The following is a 25,922-nucleotide window of genomic DNA, read 5'->3' as shown; positions in this document are numbered from 1 at the left end:
CCAATTGCATAACAGTCAGCAACAATGTTTTAATATTGAAAAAAAAAGTCAAATGTGAAAGAAGATTATGTCTTCTTCTCCAAACGGAAAGAGCTTAGCAAAATTCTTCTGAATGAATAATCGGCGATTATGTCTTTGAAAAACGATGCGAGTAGTAGCCACGACGGTGGAAGCAACAGAGAAAGCGTAATCGATGATCATGGCCGCCGTAAAAGCACTTGCGGCTACTGTAAATCCCCAGCTCGGTCCAGTATCTCTCACGGTTCGTTTAATTTTGCTTTTCTTACGGATTAGGTTGTTGAATCGATCGATTAGAGTAGAATCTTCTCGAATTGCTCATATGCTTGATAAGAATTGATTTTGTTTATGATCTTAAAGTTCCAATGAATAAATGATTGATAAACATAGTGAATGTCAATGCAGGTTTATCAGCACAGACTCTTACCGTTTATGACTACCAAGGTTTGTTGCTATTATTGGACTCTATGTGTGATGAACCAATTTTGTTGACAGAATAGAGATCTTTTATGTATCTTTGCTTTACTTTTCTGTAGCTCTTATTGACCGAGGCTGGAGAAGATCTGGTACTTATCTTTACAAACATGAGATGGATAAAACGTGTTGCCCTCCTTATACGATACGTTTGAAAGCAAGTGATTTTGTTCCTACTAAAGAGCAGCAGCGAGTTTCTAGAAGACTAGAAAGGTGCATATAGCTTCACTTTGCTTCTCTTTTTGGATCAATAGATGAAAGTTTTTGTGGTGTTAGTTGTTTCATGTTATTGGCTTAGTCGGAAAGGTTTTACCTTTGAAACATGCATATGAGGAGAGATCTATGATTCTGATGTGTAAATATTCTTCACGATCTTCAGATTTCTCTAATGAAGTCGTTCATTGAAGAGCTTCCTGAATTTTCTTAATAATGTTTTGTCAAAGGTTCTTGGATGGCAAACTAGATGTGCAGCCCAGGGAACAAAGAGGTGCTTCTTCCTCTGGTGATGTTTCAGATACAAGGAGAAAAACACTTGGAGCTGCTAAAAGTGAAGAGAATAAGAAAGTTGAAGCAGTTATGGATGATTTGTCTAAAAATATTGACCAAGCTGTGCAATTATGCATACGGAGTGGGGAATTCCCGTCTAATATGCAGATACCAAAAGCTTCAGTGAAGAAGGTTTTCTGTGCTAGAAGAAAGAAACTAGCTGAAGGAACAGAACAAATCTTATACACCAGCAACATTGCTTTTCCAATAGCAGCTGCAATAAAACGCATCCAGACATCTGAGAAAGAGGGGATAAATAGTGCAGAAGGAAATAGATTATCACCTGAAACTATTTCTGAGATGTTGTTGAGTGCAATGCATAAGGTGGGGGAAACTCCTGATGTGTCTATCAAAGTCTGTAAGGGCCATATCAATTTCCTTTCATCTGCCAAAGATTCTTTTTCTGATAGAGATGTTGTACCTAATGGTAACATCTCGAGAGGAGCCAATTCTTTAGATGGAAGTGAAACCCTTCACGCTAAGAAGGATTCAGAAAACCATCAGGCAAGAAAGCGAAAGCTGGAGATACATTTGAAAAGGTCTAGTTTTGATCCTGAAGAACATGAGTTATACAAACGGTATCAGCTGAAAGTGCACAATGATAAGCCAGGGCACGTTGTAGAAAGTTCATACAGAAGGTTTTTGGTCGACTCTCCTTTAATAGATGTTCAACCTTCAGGTGATGAAAAGGTTCCGCCTTGTGGCTTCGGCTCTTTCCACCAACAATATAGAATTGATGGCCGCCTAATTGCCGTCGGGGTTGTAGACATTCTTCCTAAATGTTTGTCAAGTGTATACTTATTCTGGGATCCAGACTATGCATTCTTATCGCTCGGAAAATATTCTGCCATTCAAGAAATTAATTGGGTTATAGAGAACCAAGCTCGCTGCCCTTCTCTTCAGTATTACTATCTTGGTTATTATATACATTCCTGCAGCAAGATGAGATATAAAGCAGCCTATCGTCCATCTGAGCTTCTATGTCCTCTCCGTTTCCAGTAAGTTACAACCAAACTGAGTCGTATATTTTTTTACTCTATGCCTTAGTTTATCATTGATCTCCTCTCATATGAAGTTCTGGTACTTGTAAAAAGATATTTATGTCCTCTTCTTAGACATGTCATTGAAGTGAAGAGACTGGTAAATGTAAGTTTTTAACACTCGGAGTTGTGTTTCCAGGTGGGTTCCATTTGAAGTAGCAAGGCCGATGCTTGATAAAAAGCCATATGTCATATTGTCCGATATTGCTATTTCACATAATCAATGTTCTTTACTAGCTGGTGCTTCTGAAACTCTCGTGGAACCAGCAGCAAGTGAACATGAAGACATGGAACAAGGGGAGACGAATGATAACTTTATGGGCTGCAGTGATGAGGATGAAGATGAGGATGAGGATGATGATGATGATGATGATGATGATGAGGAAATGTATGAGACTGAATCAGAGGACTCTCATATTGAGTCAGACCCTGGATCCAAAGATAACGACATTAACAACATCCTTATCGGTCTTTATGGATCCCAATATAGATACAAGGTACATCAAACTTCTTCTTCTTTTTTTGTTTCTTTTTGAATTATCATAGCTAATTGGGTATTTATTGAGCATTATCAAACTCTCCTCATATTGATGACAACTAAACAAAAAAAAATGGATTTGGAAGGAAATGCGGCAGATCATAACTCCCGTAGGCAGGAAGCAACTGGAACCGATGTTACAAAGCTACCGCAAGGTTGTGGGCGCTGAGCTTTCAGAGAGAATGGTGTATGAAATCAACTGAAGCTTCAACAATACCAAGCTCCATTGAGCTTTGGTACCATTAGTCATTAGATAAAACTCAAAATTGTTTGTATTCATGTTTCAGTTGTTGTATATCTATGACTATGAGACTTGTACATGGTGTCTTTCTTTAAGTTTGTATTTTCTGATTACCTTTATATTGAAAAAATTTCTGTCCAAGAAGTTGAAAACTAACTTACTGTTCATGAAGTAGTTTTTGTCAATCTTTGGTACGTACATATGGTTTTGTTATGCTTTTTAATTTTTGCAAGAAACAAACTACAAATAGAGAGGTTTTATTACGATAATAAAAGTTTATAATAATAACTATTGGGAGATATCCAAAACTATATTATTTGTAATATTATCGAGCTACATATCAGCAATTCAGCATTACAGATATAAATGTATAAAAAATAGTAAAAGGAGAAAGGGAATGAGGAGGAGAGAGGCGCACGTGGGGAGGCCTGACAGTGAAAAAGAAAGGCAAAGGCCCACACGAGCAGATTTCAGACTTTGGGAAGTGTTAAGTAAAAAAGAATAAAGGTTTTTTAAATTTTTTTTAACATTCTCAGAATTTTTGCAGCAGAACACTTTTTACCACATCTCTCACACGTGTGCCCCTCCTCGTCTTCCGTAATCTTCTTTTTTTTTCTTGACCCTTTTGACCGCTAGCTACTTCTCCTACTAGGAGTATCTTCTTCTTCTTTTTTTCTTTTTTAAAATGTATTTGAAACTACCAATTTAAATCCAAAGAGTTTTGAAGCTTTTCTTCACAACGACACAAAATCTAGTCACGACCCGACACAGCAAAAGTTACTATTTCATTTGGTTCTTTTTGGTTGCGTGGTAAATTAACAGTCGGAGGATCAATTTTCATGTTTTCTTTAGTCTTCTACCATATTCCATAAGATCTTTGTTGGCTTTATATCACACGTATATATATTATTCTCCGTGATATATAAATATCAATCATCTACGTATAATCTCTATATTGACATCAATAAACTAACCGTAAGTATATTACTAACTACTGATTTTTTATTTTAGAGAAACATGATTACCACAAAAAAAAACTTATTCATTGAGTTCATATGATTGTCCTAAATAGGAAAGGACACTAAAACTCAATCTCTTTCGTTTCCAAGGTAAAAGGTTTGTGGGAAAGAACTTTGCTTTGGAAGGGGAAAAAAAAAGGAAATGATTATTTGGAGGGTAAATGACAAAATCAATTTGCGGATATGATACGTACGATTTAACGTTAACTACGAAAAAATGAGATGTAATAATGGAATTATGTGTACGGGTCACAATCAAGTACAGATTATGAGAGTGATAACTAAACTACAAAACAATAGGAGACAAATAAGAGGTAGAGAGGCATCTTAAATCTTTTGGACAGAAGCTCAAAACTGTCACTTCACACGTGGATTTTTAAGATATGGTATGTCGTCTGTCTCGTGATTTGTCTAATCAACACATCTTCTTCATCCCACTCATCTATTATTAGTTTTAACGTTTGGTGTCCAAATTTCAGATTAATACTCAAACAGTATATGGAAGAACCGAATGTTTTGTTATTTTTCACACACAAAAAATATATATATGCAACAATTGAGGTGATATATCTGGGGATTTCACGTGTCATATTTATATGGTTTGAATTATTTTCAGCTTGCTTTATGATATGTGATTTAGCTATTGTAGGTTTTGTAACCTACAAAATACTCACAGCCGTGACTCATTTATGTCAATTCTCAGACGAGGCATCATGCATTGGCCTAGCCATGGCCTAATAGAAAATGCTGCTAAATTTATAAGTAAATACATATATTAAGTTTGAATATTAAAATTTATCTTATATTTCCCTAATTTAATTATATATTTACTGGTCCGATGTATTTAAGTTATATATCAAACCTTTTTTGTATAATGTGGATGAGCTAAAAAGAAAATATGATCAAATAATCAATGTACTTATATTAATCCCAAGGACACAGGTTAATGCGACAAAGTTATCATGCATTCTTCTTTTGAAAACTCTTACCCACTAACACAAGAGTATAGTATATTCTGTTTAATTGTGATCGTCATTATAACTATAGCAACTAATGGACACGAAGACGTGTCAAATATTCAGAAGATTAAAATAGTGAAATTCATATATAATAATAGAATAATGCACATATTTGGATTATGATGACTTCGCTTTCATCACGTGTTATTGAGAACGATCTTTGTGTAAAAATTGTTTCATCTTTGTATGCCACTTGGGATCCTTAGATTTAGAACGTAAACATTTCTATTTACGAGCAATAACGTAAATGAATAACTCATTTCTTATTTTACTATGGTAAAATTCTTCAAACATTACTCTGTATCCTTTTCAAAGAATGAACATGCATATATCTTATAATGTCCCTAACATAATTGTCACAGTTAAATTAAAGTAGTACTTACTATAACAAAAATTATGTGTATCATAGATTTTTATTGTGAAAACACGAGATTTTACATATTTATATAACTTGAGAATGTTATGTACGTAAATTATTATAAAATCAAAAAGTCATATATATCGACGAAATATAATACTAAAATTTAAGTTTATTAACCTACCCATATGAATTCTTAAAAGGGTACCTCTTGGAGGGGATACTAATGTATCCTAGTGGTAAACTTCACCTCTACATGGAGAGAATCAGAGAAAGTTTGGGAACTTGAGTGTGCTATCTAAAGAAAAATTAAAGAAATACTATAAATAGTTTAGGAGCAATTGAAAATAACACTAATTTAAAAGCCACTAGCATTTATAATGTAATATATATTTTTATTTTTTTAAAACAACAACAACTGGAAGAACTATTTCTGCTTTTAGCAATTCGCTTTTGAGTGTTTGCTTTGTTGAGGAAGGAAATAAACATGAGGATGGGGATGGGGTTTAGGGTCAACAATAACATATGCATTATTATTGATACATAAGAATTTAGATCCCCTTTTATCTTACAAGTATAGATGATATTTTAAATTATTAGGTAATTGCACTAATTTTTACTGATTATATTTTATTCCTACTGTGGTATTTATTTCATTTATCCCAAGATTAGTATATATCTGCCAAATGACCAAAAACAAATCATTAAATATATTTATTTTCATCTTTTTGGTTCCGTTTCTTTCTTTCTATATATATACACATACATAAATTTTGAAATACAAATAAATGAGCCTACGTACTAATACACCAAAATGGATCTTTAGGTACGCATAGACGCCATACGTTTTAAAGCGATAATGAGATAACATGTGTACAACAGTACAAGTATATCTTAAGGTCTCCGAAGATACTTCTAAAGTATGTTATAACATACACTCCGAATTTTTTAAAACTTCGAACTAATATAAGTTATTAGTGGTTTCAGAAATAATTAATTAAATTGGTTTCCCACCAAGATTAAAGGTGATAAACTGATAATGGAATCATTAGAGAATGTGATCGAGTTAACATTTTGACCAAGTCATTTTAGTTTCTCCCCTATATTATAGCTACATATAAGTAAATGCATTAAAGCTAAAAAAAAAAAAATGCATTAAAGCTAACTAGGATTATTGCATAATGGTGTGGTAAACGAAAAGCGTGAACGAGATTGTTTCATATAACATTCAACGTTCTCTAGGTTTTGTGCACTTTTGAAAATTATTTATACGATATTAAATGATGTCATTTTTGTAAATAGGTTTTACTTAGATCTTAGTGTCGTAATTTTAATACTAAGTGCATGTGTTATAAATGATTGAAGATTTGATCTTAGGTGGGGGACTCACTGAGATTCCATAGCATATAAGAAGTAGAAGATAAAAAGGCAAATCAAACTTAGAGCTAAGAGAGGCAAGTGTTGCTAATCACTACTTCTATAGCTACTCCTTTGCTTTTTTACTCCTCTATGCTCTTTTTTCCATTGACCGATTTTCCTCTTCGCCTTGGGTGTATAAACTAATTCATACATTTTTGTTTTCAACATATATAAATTAAATCATTCTTTTCTGAGTGGATGAGAAAGGTAAATATGGTAATAGTGATAAATAAATTGAAACTATAAAGCAACAGTATTTGATACTATCGTCCAAAGGTGTGATTAATCAAATAAACCCCAAATCCAACCAAATTTGATTAAGACTAAGTCCAAAAACATATACAATCCTTCAATTCAAATGTATGTATCGACCCACCTTTCTATATCATGTCCTTAAAAAGTATACCGCGTAAAAGTCACATGTAAGTACATCAAAACTCATCATGAAGTACTGAACATAATTGGTATTATCACTAATAAATTATGAAGAGGCCTAACTTTATTAGAGAAAAGAAATATATCTTTTAAAGAAAAGAGATGATGGGAAACTCATGAAATGGGGACTTTGGGTGAGGGAAAGAGAGAGACATGTGAAGTGTTCATAGGCAATTTGTGGACCAACAAGGCACATGCTACTCTTCTTTCATCAACTTTTTTTCTTAGTTTTGTGCGAAAGATAATGTTTTGTGATTATCTATTTTCTCATAACCATGTTTGATCTTGGTGAAAACTAATGATGCAAATGTATATCCAGTATATGTTTTTGAATCTAACACTGACTACATTCATCGAACTATAGTTTGCAAAATTTCTATACCAATTTAAAATTTTCGTTTCACTTTCATACGACTTATTTTTTGTAAGGAATCGGCAAGCCAATCCGAAATGAAGCCACTGGCCAAGTGGTACTTCCACAGTGATCCCATCCCCCATGTACTGGTTTCGAGCCATGTTGGTATAGGGATACTTGTTGATTGATATTTTTTAAAAATATAACCATTAGCCGTCGCTAGACACTAGTAAGAAAAACATTAGTTTCTTTTAAAATGTTTTTACAAAATTTATTCTAAATCAGTATGATAAAATAATTATGAAACTTCCAAAAATAATAATTAGATTCCTACACTAAGTAAAGTCTCAATTTGGGCAAATGCAAATGCAATACTAGAAAAACAATTCGAAACGCAAATCAGTAGAGAAGAACAGCTCACAACTCCTATCCTCCACTGTAACTCATGTAGAGTTTTGTTTGTTAATTTGAATCCATGTCCATCAAAACTAATAAGTTTTCTCATTTATATATAATCAAATCAAAAAGACCGAAATCAGAAACTATTTTTTTTTATAGAGAGGTGCTTGGATGTGTAAGATCTACAACCAAACAAAAACATGGGCCAATATACATAGATTGAAAAATCAACAAGGATCCAAACAAAATGTAATTATGGAACCAAAATTCTTGACCTATGATTCATCAGTTCCTCCATTTCTCTACAATAATTAATATTCAATAAGAATTTCACATTAACATCCTTTTAATATATTTTAATTATCTGTTGATGTCACTAGTTTGTTGATGTCATCAACAAACCGATCGATAATCAATGGATTAAAATTGGTTCGATTTCTTTTCACTTAAGTGTCTTTTGAAGTTAGCTAAGTCCAGTTACAATCAAATTATCATGACGAAATCAGAAGTTAAAAAAAAAAAAAAATCAGAAGTTAAAAGTTGAATAAATAATATTTAGCATATGCATGTGTGAGTTCTCTGCAACCAAATACGAAAACACACTAAACCATAAACATTCTGGTTCCAAAAATAAACGGAATAAAGCTACCGGAATTACTTTTTTACCAGCAAATGATATACAATCCCAAATTATATAAATGATTCTACATATAGTAAGAAAATCATGATTCCATTACCATGTGCATAAAAGTTAATAATATACATAGACAACCCACAAATTCATCTATATTTACTATAATTAATTTCGTACATGCCAAATATGTTTTAGTTATAATACAGAAAAAATATAACTCTTTAAGGCACTAAATCTTTTAAATTATAGAATTTTGCTCTCTGATAAATTTGAAAATCTGTGTGTTAGAGATGTTTGAAACAAAATTTAGAATAGTATCGAAAATATTTTATCCTTATTTAAAAAATTCATATTTTATGAAGAAGTTATTATTCACTGCTTACTGTATTTTAGAAAATTACTTATAATTTAGAAGAAAAAGAAAAGAAAAGAAGAAGAATGCAAAAGAGTATAATGATGAAAGGTCCTACTTTATGCAGAAACCCCCCGTGTGCCCACTCTCCCCTTCTCCATTAATACTCTCTCTCCCTCATCCTCTCTTCTTCTCTCATCATCATCTTCTTCTTCAATGGCCTTCACCGCTTTTCTCCTCCTCCTCTCTTCCATCGCCGCCGGCTTCCTCCTCCTACTCCGCCGTACACGTTACCGTCGGATGGGTCTGCCTCCGGGAAGCCTTGGTCTCCCTCTGATAGGAGAGACTTTTCAGCTGATCGGAGCTTACAAAACAGAGAACCCTGAGCCTTTCATCGACGAGAGAGTAGCCCGGTACGGTTCGGTTTTCATGACGCATCTTTTTGGTGAACCGACGATTTTCTCAGCTGACCCGGAAACGAACCGGTTTGTTCTTCAGAACGAAGGGAAGCTTTTTGAGTGTTCTTATCCTGCTTCCATTTGTAACCTTTTGGGGAAACACTCTCTGCTTCTTATGAAAGGTTCTTTGCATAAACGTATGCACTCTCTCACCATGAGCTTTGCTAATTCTTCAATCATTAAAGACCATCTCATGCTTGATATTGACCGGTTAGTCCGGTTTAATCTTGATTCTTGGTCTTCTCGTGTTCTCCTCATGGAAGAAGCCAAAAAGGTAACCAAAAAAATTCTTGCTTATCAAAAACATTATATTATTATTTTATTCGGCCTTCTCACTTATGTTTTTTTTATAATAAAAATAAAATAAAAACCCGGACCGAGTTTGTGACTCAGTGAGTCAGGCCGAGTCACCACCGCATGCATGCATAGATTGATGATTATTAATGATGATGATGTATGATGCAGATAACGTTTGAGCTAACGGTGAAGCAGTTGATGAGCTTTGATCCAGGGGAATGGAGTGAGAGTTTAAGGAAAGAGTATCTTCTTGTCATCGAAGGCTTCTTCTCTCTTCCTCTCCCTCTCTTCTCCACCACTTACCGCAAAGCCATCCAAGTATATATTTCGTTTCATTTACTAATTCTTTCTTATTTCAATCATATTTTGAGAATATATATCCTAATATATGTGTGTGTATTTTAGGCGCGGAGGAAGGTGGCGGAGGCGTTGACGGTGGTGGTGATGAAAAGGAGGGAGGAGGAGGAAGAAGGAGCGGAGAGAAAGAAAGATATGCTTGCGGCGTTGCTTGCGGCGGATGATGGATTTTCCGATGAAGAGATTGTTGACTTCTTGGTGGCTTTACTTGTCGCCGGTTATGAAACAACCTCCACGATCATGACTCTCGCCGTCAAATTTCTCACCGAGACTCCTTTAGCTCTTGCTCAACTCAAGGTAATTTTCCCATTTTTGGTAAATAATCTCTCTACTTATTTATATACATGGTTCGTATTTAATTAATAAAGAATAACTTTGAGAAAAATATTCGATTTTAGTATCGAATTTTGATTGAATTATTTTTAAAAGAGTATACACAGCGAATGAAAAACACGACACGTATGAATGAAATTTTAGGTGTTATGTAGTTGGTTTGATTGCGAATCAACAAGATTTAGTGTTTTGGAAAAGATATTAAAAAATTAAGATTCGATCTATTCAGTGTTCACTACATTGCATCTGCATGCAAACCGTTTTTTTGAAGGACCACCGGCGCATGTTTTACCCTGCTCTTGCTTTATTTGGGGTTTAGGGTATCAAAACAAAAATGGTTTTGTTTCTTTTCTTTGAAAAACTAATTAAATTACATTTCTGTACTTTCAACAAAATAACGAAAAGAGTGGAAAACATTGAATTAGAACACGGTGATGTGTTGTTATCAACTAATATGAACTTTTTCTTGTGGGGACAATCTTACTGATTTAAGCTTATTTCATTTTCTTAAGTAATTAAGAGATGGGAAGAAGTAGTTGGGGGAAAAATAAAATTTAAGGTGAAAGAAAGAAATGGGACAGAGACTACAACAATGGGAGCATAATGATATGTGCATGTTGGCCTCTAAATTTCTCCATCATTTACGTTTCACACGGGTGTCTAGATTTTTTGCAATTAATAAAAACTATTATAAAAAGGACACACACACATCAATGAAACGGCTTAGGTCTCCAATGAACTACTAGTTCACATAGCAAGTAAGCAACAGTACAATCTAGTCGGTTGATACTAATAATTGATAGTAGCCAAAAAAAAAAGACTTTTTGTTTTTGGTTTAGAATAAGGTTTTTGTTTATAGCCTTCAATCTTGGTTAATTAATGGTTAGGTATCAAGAAAATTAAAATACGCGACATTAGCCGGGTAAGACGATCTAGTACTGCTATTCACTATTTCAAATTATGTATATCATATACTAAACTGGTTTCAAAGTTTTTGTTTTCCGTCAACAAATAATGAATTAGAAAACGTAAGCTTTCATTCTATTTGTCTATTCGATGAGTTTATAATCTAAGATTAAGCATATTATTAAGTGGGTGTGAGCTTTTTGAAAGGTGAAAACTGAAAAGTGTAAAAGGTACTAAAATTACCGTAAAAGTCAAAGTAGTCATTTTCGAAAATAGACAACATCATCACCTCAGTTTTAGAGTTTTATTTTAATAAGGAAATTGTAAAATGTAAGGAGTTACAGTCTCAGAGATTTGACTAATTTGTCTCCTGAACTGCATGCATAATCACACTTTTACCAAACCTCATCTTCTTCTTTTGTTTTGTTTTGTTTGTTTGCCAACAACTTTCATCTTCTTTTTTTATCTTACTTGTCCGATTATCCCCCAATAAATCTCTCTTTACATTAAAGATAAAAGTTTTATCATAAATATGTTTGTGCTATGCGCGACCGACAAGCTTCTCATCCATTGGTTCTTAATATTTTAATTATTTGTTGATGTCACTAGTTTTGTTCCAAGGATGGTACTACTATATTCACTAGTTTAGTCATTTACTCATTAGTGCTTCGAATATGACCAACCGGTTCAAAAAACGGTTGGACCGGTGACCTAATTAATTAATTTTGCTTTTACACCTTGTTTCTTTCTTTTATTGTTGGTTGATTTGGTATTTGCTTGGTTGAATATAACAGGAAGAGCATGAAAAGATTAGGGCAATGAAGAGTGATTCGTATAGTCTTGAATGGAGTGATTACAAGTCAATGCCATTCACACAATGTGTAAGTGTACTTACCTAAAGCTCTTAAGAATTCTTGTCTTATCTTCTTTCTAGTCATTTCTCATCAGTATCTTATAAACCTATTTTGATTCAGGTGGTTAATGAGACGCTACGAGTGGCTAACATCATCGGCGGTGTTTTCAGACGTGCAATGACGGATGTTGAGATCAAAGGTAAAATAATCTAACTTTTAAAATGAGTAAAAAGAGTCCATTCTGTATCAAAAACTTAACATTTAGAAAACTGGAACAAAACCAGGTTATAAAATTCCAAAAGGGTGGAAAGTATTCTCATCGTTTAGAGCGGTTCATTTAGACCCAAACCACTTCAAAGATGCTCGCACTTTCAACCCTTGGAGATGGCAGGTTTGTATTTTAAGCCCTGAACTTGGTTTGGGTGTTCTTTCTTTGCATTCTTGATTTTGAGTTATTGAACGATTGCAATTCTGTGGAACAGAGCAACTCGGTAACGACAGGCCCTTCTAATGTGTTCACACCGTTTGGTGGAGGGCCAAGGCTATGTCCCGGTTACGAGCTGGCTAGGGTTGCACTCTCTGTTTTCCTTCACCGCCTAGTGACAGGCTTCAGGTATATATACCTTCACATAGAAGATAGTAGCTCTGTTTTCCATTTCAAAAGGCTAAAGAGACTGATTTGATTTTGTTTTGTAAATTTGTTTGAACAGTTGGGTTCCTGCAGAGCAAGACAAGCTGGTTTTCTTTCCAACTACAAGAACGCAGAAACGGTACCCGATCTTCGTGAAGCGCCGTGATTTTGCTACTTGAAGAAGAAGAGACCCATCTGATTTTATTTATAGAACAACAGTATTTTTCAGGATTAATTTCTTCTTCTTTTTTTGCCTCCTTGTGGGTCTAGTGTTTGACAATAAAAGTTATCATTACTCTATAAAGCCTTAGCTTCTGTGTACATAAAAAAAAAAAACTTTTGTTTACCTTATGCTTGCATAAATCTCTTCTGCTTCAATGGTTCAAACATGAGTTGCTTGACCTACTCTTTGTAGTCTTATGAGTTCATAGGAATAGTTTGCAGAAAATGACCATTTGTAGAGACAAATTAAAGTAATACCGTAGTTTGATTTAACAGACAAAACTTACAAGGAGAGAGTTAGAAAATTTGGTGCAGCACATATATTCAAATTTGAACAGGATTTAGTCAGTCAAGGAAATGATAACTGCGTCCCTGTTACAGTGAGTGACTACATGAAACTGCTTTCTTGCGATTTCAGCGCAGATTCCACGATCTTGACTTTCTTGGAGTTATCGCTATTCATCAGGGATAGTTTGGCGAGTGTGGACTGAAGCTGTGACATTTGTGTATCTTGAATTAAGTTTTTCTTTGAATACTGCTTTTTCTGACTAGCTGCGACTACTGTGCCCTTGTGAGATTTTTGAGTTGACTTCTTCACTCTTGCTCTCAGTGTTTCGATGGATGATTGAAGCGCATCCACCTCAACTCCCGCATATTGATCTGCAATTTTTCATTTATAAGCGAAAAGAAAAGATGATGAAATGGGTTCCGGTATATCCTTTTGCGGACAAAATTTATGGGGGATATTTGATTTACCGAGCTCCGATTTAAAATCCAGTTCTGCTCTCGTCAGAGGTTTCTTGTGTGTACCAGGCAAGCTACGGAGACGTTGCAAGCATTGTTCAAGAGAATCATGTCTTTCAATTGCTTTGTCAATCCTTTTCTCCAGAAAAGATTGGTTTTTCTCAACTTTTGATATTTTCTCATTTGCCTCAGCAAGCCGCTGGTGTTGGTCATCGATTATTCTCTTCAGGTTAGGAGCATGATGCTGCAGCTCAAAGTGGACCTGCAAAAAACACAAAGAGATCTCATTAGTAAAATCGGTTAGAAAACACATTGACGTTTTTGTGTTGGGTTTACATGACTTCTTTCTCACCTTGTGTGCATATTCGATGTAGTTTTCATGGAAAAGTTTGACATAGTCAAGCAGAATTGATCTGCCTTCTACGGAATTGGCTGGAGTTGAACGCTGGTTAGGTAAAGCGTGGGGCGCAATTCTAATTTTGGGACCTGCAAGGAGCTCCTTGCTTATGATGCACGAGTTCTCTTGCTCTTTTTTCTCTATTGCGCTTGAAGACACTGTCTTATCCGTACTGACATGAATTGGAAGCAAGAGATCCCAAGTTTTCATCTCTGCCACAATGCATTCTCCTGAGGATAAGACTGCAACGATCCATGAATACCCAAACGAATCCGACAGAGGCACAAAACCCAACAAAGGAGATACAGCGGATTCTTCTTGGCATGTACTTAGGACAGTGTGAACAGATGGCGTTTTGAGAGCTTCATCTTTTCCACTGGCCTGACTTGTGAAGGGAAGAGAGTGTAAGACTGTTGAATCAATGCCACCGTCGTGAAGGGAGTATATTCGTTCTGGCAAAAGGGAGTCAGCAAACAAGGTAACAAGAGAGCCACCTTCACGCATTTTGGGGAGAGCCAAATCAACCATTGCAAGTCTTAACAGTGGTGGTGGATGCCCTAACCAAACAGTGTGATCGAGCGGCAGGTTTGAAGTTGCAACTGGAAGCTCACTTATGTTTGACTCACAAATCATTGCAACTCCTTGTATTTTGTTGTGGGAGTTCATGCGAAGACGAGATGAGTTACCAGATATCCAAACAGGCTGGATTTCATCAACCAGGGCATCAACCTGTAATTGTCCAGCACTCCAGGCAGTTACCAGAATCGAATCTTTGCTAACAAGATTATATAATAGACTCACTGCCCGGCCTTTACATTCTGCCTCCCGAACAGCGAAATCTTCATCTCCGTCGCCACTAGATGCTTTATATAAAGGGCCCTGTACACAAGGAAAACAAGAGATCAGCATTACAAGGAAAACAGTAGACAAACAAAGAACACTTAGGGAACATGTGTGTATGTGTCATCTCTTTTATCCCGTCCGTGTTCCGAATCAAGTTAAGGAGGGTTTAAATCTGTGATGAAGACCACTGGCTTATAAACCACATATCTAGAACATTGGTGAAACAGCTAAAATCTACGAGGAGCCCCTCAAAAAGATGAGGAATTCATACCTGTAAAGCCAGTGATGCGTCAAGCAAAGCATAAGGCTGAGCTTTCACCACCAATATATTTTCACCTCTAGTTCCTTGCTCAGTCAAATCTGGAAATGTAGCTTCCAACCATTCAATAGCCAGACTGGAGTTGCTAACTGCTAACGAATTGGATGACTTAACCCCATACATATTAGCATCGTTGTAAATCTCCATTACGGATTCCCATTTGTAAACACTGTTGCAATATACATCCGAAGCAATCTCAGTCAACCTCAAGGGCAGTTAAACACAAAACATCACAACGAACTAAAACATCTTCCATGACTTATAGAAGTTCGACATAAAGAGGATAGTCTGTGGAAGGAATGCATCTGTTGCATATCAAGTCGTCACCGCGTCAACATGCATAAACTATTTGATACATCAAAGGAATCATGGGACCCAGCTGATTTTACCCCTCAAAAGCTTCAAATGAGCCTAGATTTGGGATCTAAAACAGCTTAATGAGAATCATTCATATCTTGTTCAAGAAACCAGAAAACCACAAAAAATTGATAAATGTTATCTTGGAAACTTAGCATACCAGGTACAACTTCAAGCGATAAGAAACTAATTAAAAAACTGCCAGAGAGAAATGAAAAGGAGAAAGAACCATCATCTGCCTACCTTCCAAATGGCACAACGGGGCATAAGATATAAATTGAACCATCAGTGAATAATATAAAGACCTGCACCAATTGAAAGATTAGGTCAAGACCTAAACATGTAATCCTCAAGGCTCTATTTGACAAGACAACTAAACAAAATCACTGTCAGTTATCAAACAAGTGGAGCAAGAATTTGTACTGAACTTACAGTAAATCTATCCCACAGATGATCTCCTCCAAAACTGAAATCAGCAGGATAAATTGATGAAGCTGTTCTAGATCTTCCTGGCTCACCGGGCTGCAGATAATATTCTTGCTCTGGTAGCTCAGTATCTGAAGACAAATCGAAAAGCCTAGCATACAAATATCTTTTAGTAAGCTAAAAAGCTCTTAAATCAGGATTAAATAAAACGATTTGATTCTTTATAATGAGAGACTGGACCAGATGGTAACATAGTAAGTCATTGCATGGCAGAAACTAACAATCTACAACCTTAGGAACTGATTTTTTCTACAATTTCTCTAACATCTTTCCATAATGATATTGATCAATATATTGACATGTACATCCACCTTCACTATCAGCCGAAAAGATTGTTACCTGAAAACTGCATCCGAGGATAGAATTCCCAAATGGGTGTCACTATCAGGGTGCCACGATGCTTGTAGCAAGGTTATGGCACTGTCACTACTAGTATAGATTTCTGAACCAATAGAAACTACCCTGCAACACATAGATTATGAAGTGATAACGTATAAGCAGAAGGCCATTAATTTAAGCAAGATAACATCATAATCAAGATAACAATGAATATAAATGCATCTTATTAGGGTAACGTTAATCACTACCTGCAAATGACATTGTCTTCTATCACAGAAGCACGTCCAAATAGGTACATCACACATATCCCATCTGAGCCGGCAAGAAGTACAGCTGATCCAGACTTATTGATGGAGATTTTGCTAACAGAAAATGTCACCTGAAGGTCTGGTTGCATCACCTATAATATCATTTATTAGTAAAGCTTAGTCAATCACTACATGATGAATCAATCACCTATAATTTATCTTATGTAGCAAAGACAACAGAGGAAAACTAAAGGTTTTTGACAGTAGTACATAGCAAGTAGAAAAGATCTTCCTATTATCATCCATCAGTAAGAAATCTAATTTCTCAAACTCTTCCTAAACCTAATTTCTCAAAGTCAGTAAAATGTCAGCACTAAAAAAGAGCTTTCGATAAATCTTCTTTTCAATACTCATTTTGGCCGACTTAGCGGTGAAAACAGAAAGAGAGAGAGAGAGAGAGAGAGAGAGAGTAAATGACCTTGGACGGGACTGCGGCGAGGACGGAGGATGGTTCAGGTTCACCCAAGCGCAGAGATAATCGGTGAAGGAGATATCGTCTCGAATCCCAGTAGTATACGCGCGAGTCTCCGTCCCAAGCCATGAAATTTCTCGGAAACAGCTGCGACACGGCGGGTTCATCTTGGGAGGAAGGAAGAGAAGCGAAAACCGGGTGGCTCTGGAGAGGAACCCACCTAACCGGCTCTTTGGGCGTCGGAGATCGTCGTGAATCTGGTGCATCCTCTGTCTCGTTAAAGTTAAATTTCATACTTTCTTCACTCGAGTGTATCTGTTTTCGTCGGAAGGAGATGCAGACACAGACACCAGATTCACGGCGGGAAGAGAAGGGAGAAAAGAAGCGATGAAGCAGATACAGTTGAAACGACTTCGTATTGACGTTTAATGGGCTTTTATTCGGCCCATTAACTATCTTCGAAACAAATTGAAATGAAGAAGCACTAACTGGTTTTAATATATAAAATTAAATCTGAACCCTAAATCATCGTCGCCGTGTTCTTCTCCGCTTCCACCGTCGTTGTATTCGTCTTCCGCCTCCTCTCCCATCGGTGCGTTTCTATCTCTTCCACCAAATGGATTCATTTACTCTTGGGTAAATTTTAGCTCTTGTTTGTCTATATTCATTATCTGGAATTTTAGAGGAATCTGTTTGTATTTTTTTACATCTCGTTGAAACAGCGCATCAATGTAGGATTAGCATTTATCTTTTCATAACTTGGGATGATCGTGTATGGGTCTACGGGTTGTATTGATCTGGTAAAACTGGTTTTAAATTGGGATAAACAAATTGTGTTCCTTGTTCACAAGATGATTATTGTCACTGTACTGGGTTTATCACAAGGATGAACATGATAATGTGAGAACCAGTATTGATATAATGTTTGCAAATATTAGAGAGTTCCGATTTCAATTTTTGTTTTCAGGAAGCAGTTTTAAATTATTCCCATGCATGTTGTTTGTGTAGGAGAAGAGAGTTTTCTAGTTAACTCTAGGTTATTTTTATGTCTTAAGAGGAATGAATTACATCTCTGGATGCAGGTTTTGAACAGCTTGGCAGAAGAAGTGAAACTTGAGAGAGTAATGGAGAACTTGGAAGATCTGAAAATTCTGGCTGAGCAGTGGTCGCATCAAGGAATTGAATATCTTCAGAAGATACCACCGAATCAGCTGTATGCCGCCATTGGTGTTTTGTTGTTTACAACCATCTTGCTCTTCCTATCCAGTATGTATTAGACACCACTTTGTTGTTTCTTAATCCTTTCCTAGTAGAATTGCTTTATTTATGTAAGATCTCCCCCTGGTAGTATCTTGTTTGCCATTGATAAGGACATATAGCCTGTTCTTCTTCTAAATGTCTTCAATTACTTTTCTTCTGCCTGCTATTGTTTACAACTGCAGAGGTTATAGTTCTCATGGTACCATTTTAGACTTGTGATTAAGCCAGAGTATTTTGTGTATTGGAATTAGAACTATTATTGCAATTTCTGAGGTTTATTCATGATTTTTCTTTGATTATACATAAACAAACTTTTGATCTTTTGTTGCTAAACTTGTTGTTCTTGCTGGGGTATGCAGTTCGCCTGGTCAGACGTACCAAATCCAACACTGTACTCCTTTCTGGGCTGACCGGAAGTGGAAAGACTGTGCTCTTTTACCAAGTGAGTGTTTTGGCTTGACGTTACCTTTTTCATATGAATATTGTTTATGACTTTCCTTCAAATGTACTTTTTTTTTGTAATGTGTCACTATTGTGAGTCAGTGTGAGTGACTAGGTCATTGTTGGAGAGTTATAACACGATAATTGTTTGATTGGCAGCTCCGAGATGGATCGTCGCATCAGGGCACTGTAACATCAATGGAACCAAATGAAGGCACTTTTGTTCTTCACAGTGAAAATACTAAGGTAAAGAATCTTACTGTGTTCTGTTGTAAACAACACGTGCAGTTGATTGTGATGGATGGAATAACATATTACTAAACCATGTCCCGTGCTTGCTCTTTGTGACAGAAAGGAAAAATCAAGCCTGTTCATCTTGTTGATGTTCCTGGGCACTCTCGGCTTCGACCCAAGCTAGAAGAATTCTTGCCCCAAGCAGCTGCCATTGTGTTCGTAGTGGATGCCTTGGAGTTCCTCCCAAACTGTCGTGCAGCTTCAGAGTAATTTCAAACACCCTCTCTCTTCCACACACACGCATTGTAAGACACAGATAAGAGACATGTTTGCATATGTTTGCATCTCAATGTTGAAAATGAGGCATTGCCATGGTTTTTTATGGTGATAGGTACCTATACGAGATTCTGACCAATGCGAATGTTGTCAAGAAGAAGATTCCAGTCCTCCTTTGCTGTAACAAGACCGATAAACTCACTGCACACACCAAGGAGTTTATCCGGAAGCAAATGGAGAAAGAAATGTAAGAATTTCAGTTTTCTTGACAAAATTTTCTTATATATAAAGCCTATCTTCCTGCATAAAAGCTAATCATCATTGGTTGATGAGTTTTTGCAGTGAGAAACTGAGGGCTTCAAGGAGTGCAGTCTCTACTGCTGATATAGCGAATGACTTCACCATTGGAATTGAGGGAGAAGTGTTCTCCTTCACGCATTGCTCCAACAAAGTCACTGTCGCTGAGGCATCTGGACTTACCGGAGAAACCATCCAGATTGAAGACTTCATTCGAGAATACATCAAGCCATGAGCTCCAACATGCCTTCATAGATTGAATCTACCACAAGTTTCTTATGCTTTGGGCTGTGACTTTGATTTGAGTTTAGAGATCCTTTTGTATATGAGATCTTTGGATGATTTAGGGTGTTCAAAACTGAGTAGCTGTATTTTCGAGTTAGATAATCTGTTTTAAATCGGAATGATTTTAAGGAAATGTTAAATGACTTAATTCTCTTGCAAAAAAGGAAAAGAGGATAATCATAGATAAGTGATCGTGCTTATCAACTTCGAGAAGATAACGCGAGAAGTCCTTGGGGATAAGCTAGAAACTGTCTTAACTAAGCCGGTAAATCCAAATTAAACCGGTAATTTGGTCATTACAATGCTCACGAGAGCATCACGTGTCTTCTTCTTCTTCTTATTCCCCCCCAAATTTCTGGACTTTGTCCTTAAGAAGGAGATGAAGAAGAAGAATGACTAATATGGCCGGAACCGCCACCACCGAGTTCCGGTGGAAATCACCACCACAGCCTCCGTCACAAGAGCAACCCATTTCAGATTCAGATTCAGACTCCGGATCTGATTCAGAGAATCATCAGCACCGTCACAATGATCTATCAAACTCCATCTTCGAAGCTTACCTCGATTGCCACTCATCTTCGTCCCCTTCCTCAATCGATCTCGCTAAGATCCAATCTTTTCTCGCCTCGTCTTCTTCCGGTGCTGTCTCGTGCCTTATCTGTCTCGAACGCATTAAACGAACCGATCCTACATGGTCCTGCACTTCCTCATGCTTCGCCGTCTTTCACCTTTTCTGCATTCAATCATGGGCTCGTCAGTGCTTAGATCTACAAGCCGCGCGTGCAGTCACGCGACCTTCTTCGAATCCGACAGAACCGGAAGCTGTCTGGAACTGTCCGAAATGTAGATCGTCGTATCAGAAATCGAAGATTCCAAGGCGGTACCTTTGTTACTGCGGCAAGGAAGAGGATCCTCCGGCGGATAATCCATGGATCTTGCCTCATTCTTGCGGCGAGGTCTGCGAGAGGCCGTTGAGCAACAATTGTGGTCACTGTTGCTTACTCTTGTGTCACCCTGGACCTTGTGCTTCTTGTCCCAAGCTCGTGAAAGCTAAATGCTTCTGCGGCGGTGTTGAAGATGTTCGTCGATGTGGACACAAGCAATTCTCTTGCGGAGATGTCTGTGAGAGAGTCCTGGATTGTAATATCCATAACTGTAGGGAGATTTGTCATGATGGCGAGTGTCCACCTTGCAGGGAGCGCGCGGTTTACAAGTGCTCTTGTGGTAAAGTGAAGGAGGAGAAGGATTGCTGCGAGAGAGTCTTTAGGTGTGAGGCTTCTTGCGAGAATATGCTTAATTGCGGGAAACATGTATGCGAGAGAGGATGCCACGCGGGAGAATGTGGATTGTGTCCATATCAGGGGAAGAGGAGTTGTCCCTGTGGCAAGAGATTCTACCAAGGCTTGTCTTGTGATGTTGTGGCGCCTTTATGTGGTGGCACTTGTGATAAAGTTCTTGGTTGTGGCTACCATAGGTGTCCAGAGAGGTGCCACCGCGGTCCGTGCCTTGAGACTTGCAGGATTGTAGTTACCAAGTCTTGCAGGTGCGGAGTAACGAAAAAACAGGTGAAAGAGAGCCTTTTTGATACTTCATGATGCTTTATTATAGTCAAAATCAAATGTTGATGGAAAGATTTTGGGAACTTAATTTAGAGTAGGTTCCTTGCCATCAAGAGTTGGCGTGTGAGAGGAAATGCCAGAGAGTGAGAGATTGTGCACGTCATGCTTGTAGACGCCGATGTTGTGATGGTGAATGTCCACCATGCTCAGAGGTATGATGTGTCTCTTGGTCCAGTTTAGTGCAATTGTTCACGCTTGGCTTCTAATTTGTTTGTTTGAATTTTTCAGATTTGTGGAAAAAAGCTCCGTTGCAGGAATCATAAATGCCAGTCTCCTTGTCACCAGTATGTTCTGTAGTAGCTTGCTTTGGACTTTCTTTGTCCGTTTGGTTTCAGATTTGGGACGATATGACTAATAAAATTGTGTACTGCAAGATATCAACTCATGCACGTGGAATGACATTATTTGTTGCGTGTTCATTGCAGAGGTCCATGTGCTCCTTGTCCAATAATGGTAACAATATCTTGTGCTTGTGGTGAGACACATTTTGAGGTGAGAATTAGGATTTGAGCATCAATATGGCGTCTTACTATCAAGTCGTGATATATAGTCTTGGTACTTTTATTGTTATGGTGGATCTATAGAAAATTCTTAGTTTTGGGTAGATGCAACTGGTAGAAGCAGGAGATGTTACTGACACCTAACAAGCGAGACTATAAGCTTAAACTTACTAAATTATCTTCGGAAAGAATGATCTTGAGGTCTTGTTTAGTCTAAGCCTGAGAACCATATCTGATGACTTTATGCCTATTGTTGTTATAGATATTTTGCTTCTTCTTTTTGTGTCCATAGGCTTTTAAATGTTTGATACTTTTAATATATTCTGTATTCTCTGATAGAAGATCTGGTACTGTATGTTAAACCTGTATTAATAACGCAGTTGGATGTTTTATGTTGTTCAGGTACCCTGTGGCACTGAAACAAATCAGAAACCTCCTAGATGCCGTAAATTATGCCACATAACCCCATTGTGCAGACATGGGCAAAACCAAAAGGTAGCAGAAGAGTTAGAATAAGGATTTTATGATTTTACTTTTGTGACTGGTTCTATGTTTGAATTCTGCGAAATTTATGTCATGTTTATATGCAGCCTCATAAATGCCACTATGGAGCTTGTCCTCCATGTCGACTCCTTTGTGATGAAGAATACCCATGTGGGCACAAGTGCAAACTAAGGTTTCTCATGCTGGTGTCTTTTTCATCCATTTTCTTTCCTACTCTGATCATTTCCCTTCTTATAAACATTGGTTTTTGTGTGCTTCTTATGACATAGGTGTCATGGACCTAGACCTCCTCCTAACCGTGAATTTATACTGAAACCAACGAAAAAGATGTTGCATATTCAGGCTGAATCTACACCGGGTTCTCCCTGCCCTCGTTGTCCAGAGCCTGTCTGGAGGCCCTGTGTAGGCCACCACCTGGCAGCAGAGAAAAGGGTGAGTCTCAATTCTCTTTTATATTAGTTATTTCAGATGCATGTCCAATATCTAACTTGTTAATTTTTATTTGTGGACTTTGAGATCTTCTTCCGACATTTGATATGTTTTTCTCTTTTCATTGGCTTAGATGATTTGCTCTGACAGAACTCAATTTGCATGCGATAATTTATGTGGAAACCCTCTTCCATGTGGGAACCATTACTGTTCGTATTTCTGTCATGCCCTGGATATAAGAAGTTCATCATTGGATAAAAGAAGTGAGTCCTGTGAAAAGTGTGATCTCCGCTGTCAAAAGGTATCAGTTATCTTTTGTATCTCACCACTTACTCGATCATCTTTACGCTCGGGTCTTGATTGCAGTTGGGAATCTGTTTTCACAATAACTTGCATTGTTCCGATAGCTTCTGATAAACACATTTTTTTTTTTTTGATAAACATATTTAACTCCATGAAGCTGTTAAAAGCTCTCTACTGAGTCAGTCAATTAGCCAGTCTTCCTTATCTTTCATACCATTGTACAGGAGAGAACACCACGATGCCAACATCCATGTCCTCGGCGATGCCATCCTGAAGATTGTCCACCTTGCAAAACTCTAGTAAAGAGATCATGTCACTGTGGCGCGATGGTGCATGCATTCGAGTGCATATACTACAATACAATGTCGGAGAAGGACCAAATGAAGGCGCGCTCATGCCGTGGACCTTGTCACAGGTAACTAACACGCTGGTACTGTATTATTGTGTTTCATTTTTCAATTTGAACAACTGATGGTTTCCTTGTGGTAACTCACTTGTTCCCAAGCTTTATTTTTATATTTTAGTGAATAACATTATTAGAAAACCACACTTTTGAAACTAGAGGATATTGCTGTTGCAGAAAATTGCCAAACTGTACCCATTTGTGTCCGGAGATATGTCATCCTGGGCAGTGTCCATTGCCAGAGAAGTGTGGTAAAAAGGTATCCATTTGCCAGTTTATATCCATTTGGGATGCTGTATCTGTTACAAGTGAGATCTTACTTGTCTCGATTTTATCATGGATCAAGGTGGTTGTTCGTTGCAAGTGCCTAACCTTGAAGAAAGAATGGGTATGCCAGGATGTTCAAGCAGCCCATAGGGCCACAGGTTCTGATCCTAAAGAAGTACCAAAGAACCAGTTCGGGGTTGGCCTCCTCCCTTGTGATTCCAACTGTAAGAGCAAACTACAGGTGGCTGAATCGGTGTTAACACAGCGCAATGTCAAAGAGATTGAGGTAAACAGAAACAATAAAAAGCTTTCAGAATTAATCTCACTCTTAAAGCAACTTTCACAAGTCTTTCTTCTAATCAAACATCTTAGGAGAAGGAGGAGCCTAGCGGGAAAAATGCATCAAAGCGAAGGAAAAGGCGTGGACGGGGTCAGGACATTCAGGAGACCACAAGGCTGCAGGTAATTACTGTCTTTTGATTAGAAAAAATCCGAGAACACACATGTCTCGTATGTCTTAACTTCTCCTTAAGACACCATCTGTTTTTTTGGTTTCTTCTCTGCAGAAACTTGCTGTCACCACAAAGAGGATACTGATGGTCGTGATGTTAGTGGCGATGCTAGCTGCTGTTTCATACTATGGCTATAAGGGACTCTTGTGGCTTTCAGATTGGATGAATGAAGTCGAAGAACAAAGACAAAAGTCTAGAAGATACCCTCGAATCTAACTGTTTTGAGAGTTTCTTCCTTCTCAAGCTTCTAGCCTGATACTGCGCAGTGACAACACAATTAGCTTTGAGACGTTTGGTCTTTCTTTTTGGTTTAGTCACCGGAAATATTTCAAAGGAGATTAGAAAGATTATCAGTTTGTTTTGTTTTTTTGATTTGTTCTCTTTCTTTTAGCTTTTTGATATTTCGAAACAGCAAAAATTGTTGTACTTTGTTCTTCTCTAGTCATGATATATGAGTCAAATTGTCTGACAAACAATATCCACGATGTGAAAGCCATGACGTGACGTTGGTTAAACGTTAGACGATGGTGCTATGGAACACTAAAGGAGGTCATACCGGCTATGTGGATTCGCGGCTCTTGGTCGGCCAAGTACTGTCTCCATAAATCTTATCTGACCCCTTCAGAATTTTTCCTGTCTCCATACATTTTTTTCTTTTTTGGGCAAACTTAGCCTCACATACAATTGTATATGATTTCGACTTTTAAATTCAGGAATTTGGTAAAAAAGTTTCACAAAAATAAAACAATGATTTTTTGGTGTGCTCGAATTAGTATTCATATGTTTGTCCAAGTTATTTCAATTCCAATTTAATTATTATATGCTAAATTCAATCAGAGATCATTTCGATATTGTTTACAACAGTGGTCGGACAATGATTATATACATATGACTTTTATCGTGGAAAACTTCAATATATAAGAAGAAATACTATCTTTCATGATTTCATCCAAGATTTCTAAAGCATATTTGATATTTGTTTACTGTGTTTGTTAACTAACTTAACCATGCATGTAGTCTCAAGAAACTGTGTTTGGTTATTTATTAGTCTTCTCAACTTCTCAAGTACTGTGTTGGTTTGTTTTTTGTTTTCTATATGTCGTTCACGATAATATATACATGGTGTCGCTATTAAGGCTAACGTTGAGAGGAAAGACAAATGGGAAAGCGAAGCAAAGCTAAGGTTTATTTAACATCTTCTTAAACAAGATTTTTGAAGTTAAATTATGGGTTGTAATATATATAAACAAAAATGGTGCTAAATGTTTAAATTTAAGAAAAATGTAGAGACTTTCCACATATTAATATAAAAAATTATGAAAATTTTAAAGATATATGAATGCATGAAAACTATTTGTAGCAATATTTTAATATAATTCTAATTACGTACACTACAATGATAAACTAATAACACAAGTTGATTTTTTTATAACACAAGTTTTGACGTAGTCAGGATTTTCTCCTATATTTCTAAAATTCAAT

At 36.9% G+C, this 25,922-nt stretch overlaps 6 protein-coding genes across 10 annotated transcripts; 4 read left to right on the top strand and 2 right to left on the bottom strand.

Moving 5' to 3' along the window:
• Positions 1 to 37: 37 nt before the first annotated feature.
• Positions 38 to 3,099, top strand: ATE1 (arginine-tRNA protein transferase 1). Of its 2 annotated transcripts, NM_120652.4 has the most exons (6): positions 38 to 262; positions 424 to 462; positions 555 to 705; positions 936 to 2,036; positions 2,218 to 2,575; positions 2,703 to 3,099. In NM_120652.4, exons 1-6 carry the CDS (start codon positions 130 to 132, stop codon positions 2,817 to 2,819), a joined length of 1,899 nt encoding a protein of 632 aa, NP_196189.1. In that variant the 5' UTR covers positions 38 to 129; the 3' UTR covers positions 2,820 to 3,099. The 2 variants fall into 2 exon arrangements, with proteins under 2 accessions (NP_196189.1, NP_001331417.1); NM_001342833.1 differs by having other exon boundaries at positions 424 to 705.
• Positions 3,100 to 8,820: 5,721 nt separating this feature from the next.
• On the top strand, positions 8,821 to 13,129 carry CPD (Cytochrome P450 superfamily protein). Of its 3 annotated transcripts, NM_001085066.1 has the most exons (9): positions 8,982 to 9,260; positions 9,346 to 9,579; positions 9,771 to 9,920; positions 10,008 to 10,256; positions 11,993 to 12,079; positions 12,173 to 12,251; positions 12,337 to 12,443; positions 12,535 to 12,665; positions 12,763 to 13,081. In NM_001085066.1, the coding sequence occupies exons 2-9, from the start codon at positions 9,421 to 9,423 to the stop codon at positions 12,860 to 12,862; spliced, it is 1,062 nt and encodes a 353-aa protein (NP_001078535.1). In that variant the 5' UTR covers positions 8,982 to 9,260; positions 9,346 to 9,420; the 3' UTR covers positions 12,863 to 13,081. The 3 variants fall into 3 exon arrangements, with proteins under 3 accessions (NP_196188.1, NP_001078535.1, NP_001031838.1); NM_120651.3 differs by having other exon boundaries at positions 8,821 to 9,579; positions 12,763 to 13,129; NM_001036761.1 differs by having other exon boundaries at positions 8,982 to 9,579; positions 12,537 to 12,665.
• MOS7 (nuclear pore complex protein-like protein) lies at positions 13,110 to 17,499 on the bottom strand. Its single transcript, NM_120650.4, has 9 exons — positions 17,117 to 17,499; positions 16,639 to 16,790; positions 16,391 to 16,513; positions 15,998 to 16,142; positions 15,809 to 15,870; positions 15,161 to 15,377; positions 14,002 to 14,925; positions 13,662 to 13,911; positions 13,110 to 13,565 (listed from the first exon to the last, which is right to left on the bottom strand). Exons 1-9 carry the CDS (start codon positions 17,402 to 17,404, stop codon positions 13,294 to 13,296), a joined length of 2,433 nt encoding a protein of 810 aa, NP_196187.1. The 5' UTR covers positions 17,405 to 17,499; the 3' UTR covers positions 13,110 to 13,293.
• A 78-nt stretch (positions 17,500 to 17,577) lies between these two features.
• Positions 17,578 to 20,052, top strand: AT5G05670 (signal recognition particle binding protein). Of its 2 annotated transcripts, none has more exons than NM_120649.5 (7): positions 17,578 to 17,702; positions 18,193 to 18,376; positions 18,730 to 18,812; positions 18,971 to 19,057; positions 19,163 to 19,311; positions 19,437 to 19,568; positions 19,664 to 20,052. In NM_120649.5, the coding sequence occupies exons 2-7, from the start codon at positions 18,235 to 18,237 to the stop codon at positions 19,851 to 19,853; spliced, it is 783 nt and encodes a 260-aa protein (NP_196186.1). In that variant the 5' UTR covers positions 17,578 to 17,702; positions 18,193 to 18,234; the 3' UTR covers positions 19,854 to 20,052. The 2 variants fall into 2 exon arrangements, with proteins under 2 accessions (NP_196186.1, NP_974735.1); NM_203006.3 differs by having other exon boundaries at positions 17,578 to 17,746.
• Positions 19,640 to 19,871, bottom strand: AT5G05675 (uncharacterized protein; the record flags this gene model as incomplete). The annotated part of the gene is given in 2 exon segments (NM_001342832.1): positions 19,640 to 19,791; positions 19,802 to 19,871. 2 exon segments carry the CDS (start codon positions 19,869 to 19,871, stop codon positions 19,640 to 19,642), a joined length of 222 nt encoding a protein of 73 aa, NP_001332548.1.
• Positions 20,053 to 20,211: 159 nt separating the features above from the next.
• Positions 20,212 to 25,198, top strand: NFXL2 (NF-X1-type zinc finger protein NFXL2). Its single transcript, NM_120648.6, has 13 exons — positions 20,212 to 21,468; positions 21,561 to 21,674; positions 21,751 to 21,806; positions 21,948 to 22,014; positions 22,425 to 22,517; positions 22,613 to 22,698; positions 22,796 to 22,958; positions 23,089 to 23,256; positions 23,483 to 23,673; positions 23,839 to 23,920; positions 24,008 to 24,214; positions 24,301 to 24,390; positions 24,495 to 25,198. Exons 1-13 carry the CDS (start codon positions 20,296 to 20,298, stop codon positions 24,654 to 24,656), a joined length of 2,652 nt encoding a protein of 883 aa, NP_196185.4. The 5' UTR covers positions 20,212 to 20,295; the 3' UTR covers positions 24,657 to 25,198.
• Positions 25,199 to 25,922: the final 724 nt, after the last annotated feature.

The sequence above is a fragment of the Arabidopsis thaliana genome, chromosome 5, assembly GCF_000001735.4.
Source record: "Arabidopsis thaliana chromosome 5, partial sequence".
Classification (NCBI taxonomy): Eukaryota; Viridiplantae; Streptophyta; class Magnoliopsida; order Brassicales; family Brassicaceae; genus Arabidopsis; species Arabidopsis thaliana.
This window is presented reverse-complemented; position numbering and strand designations above follow the sequence as displayed.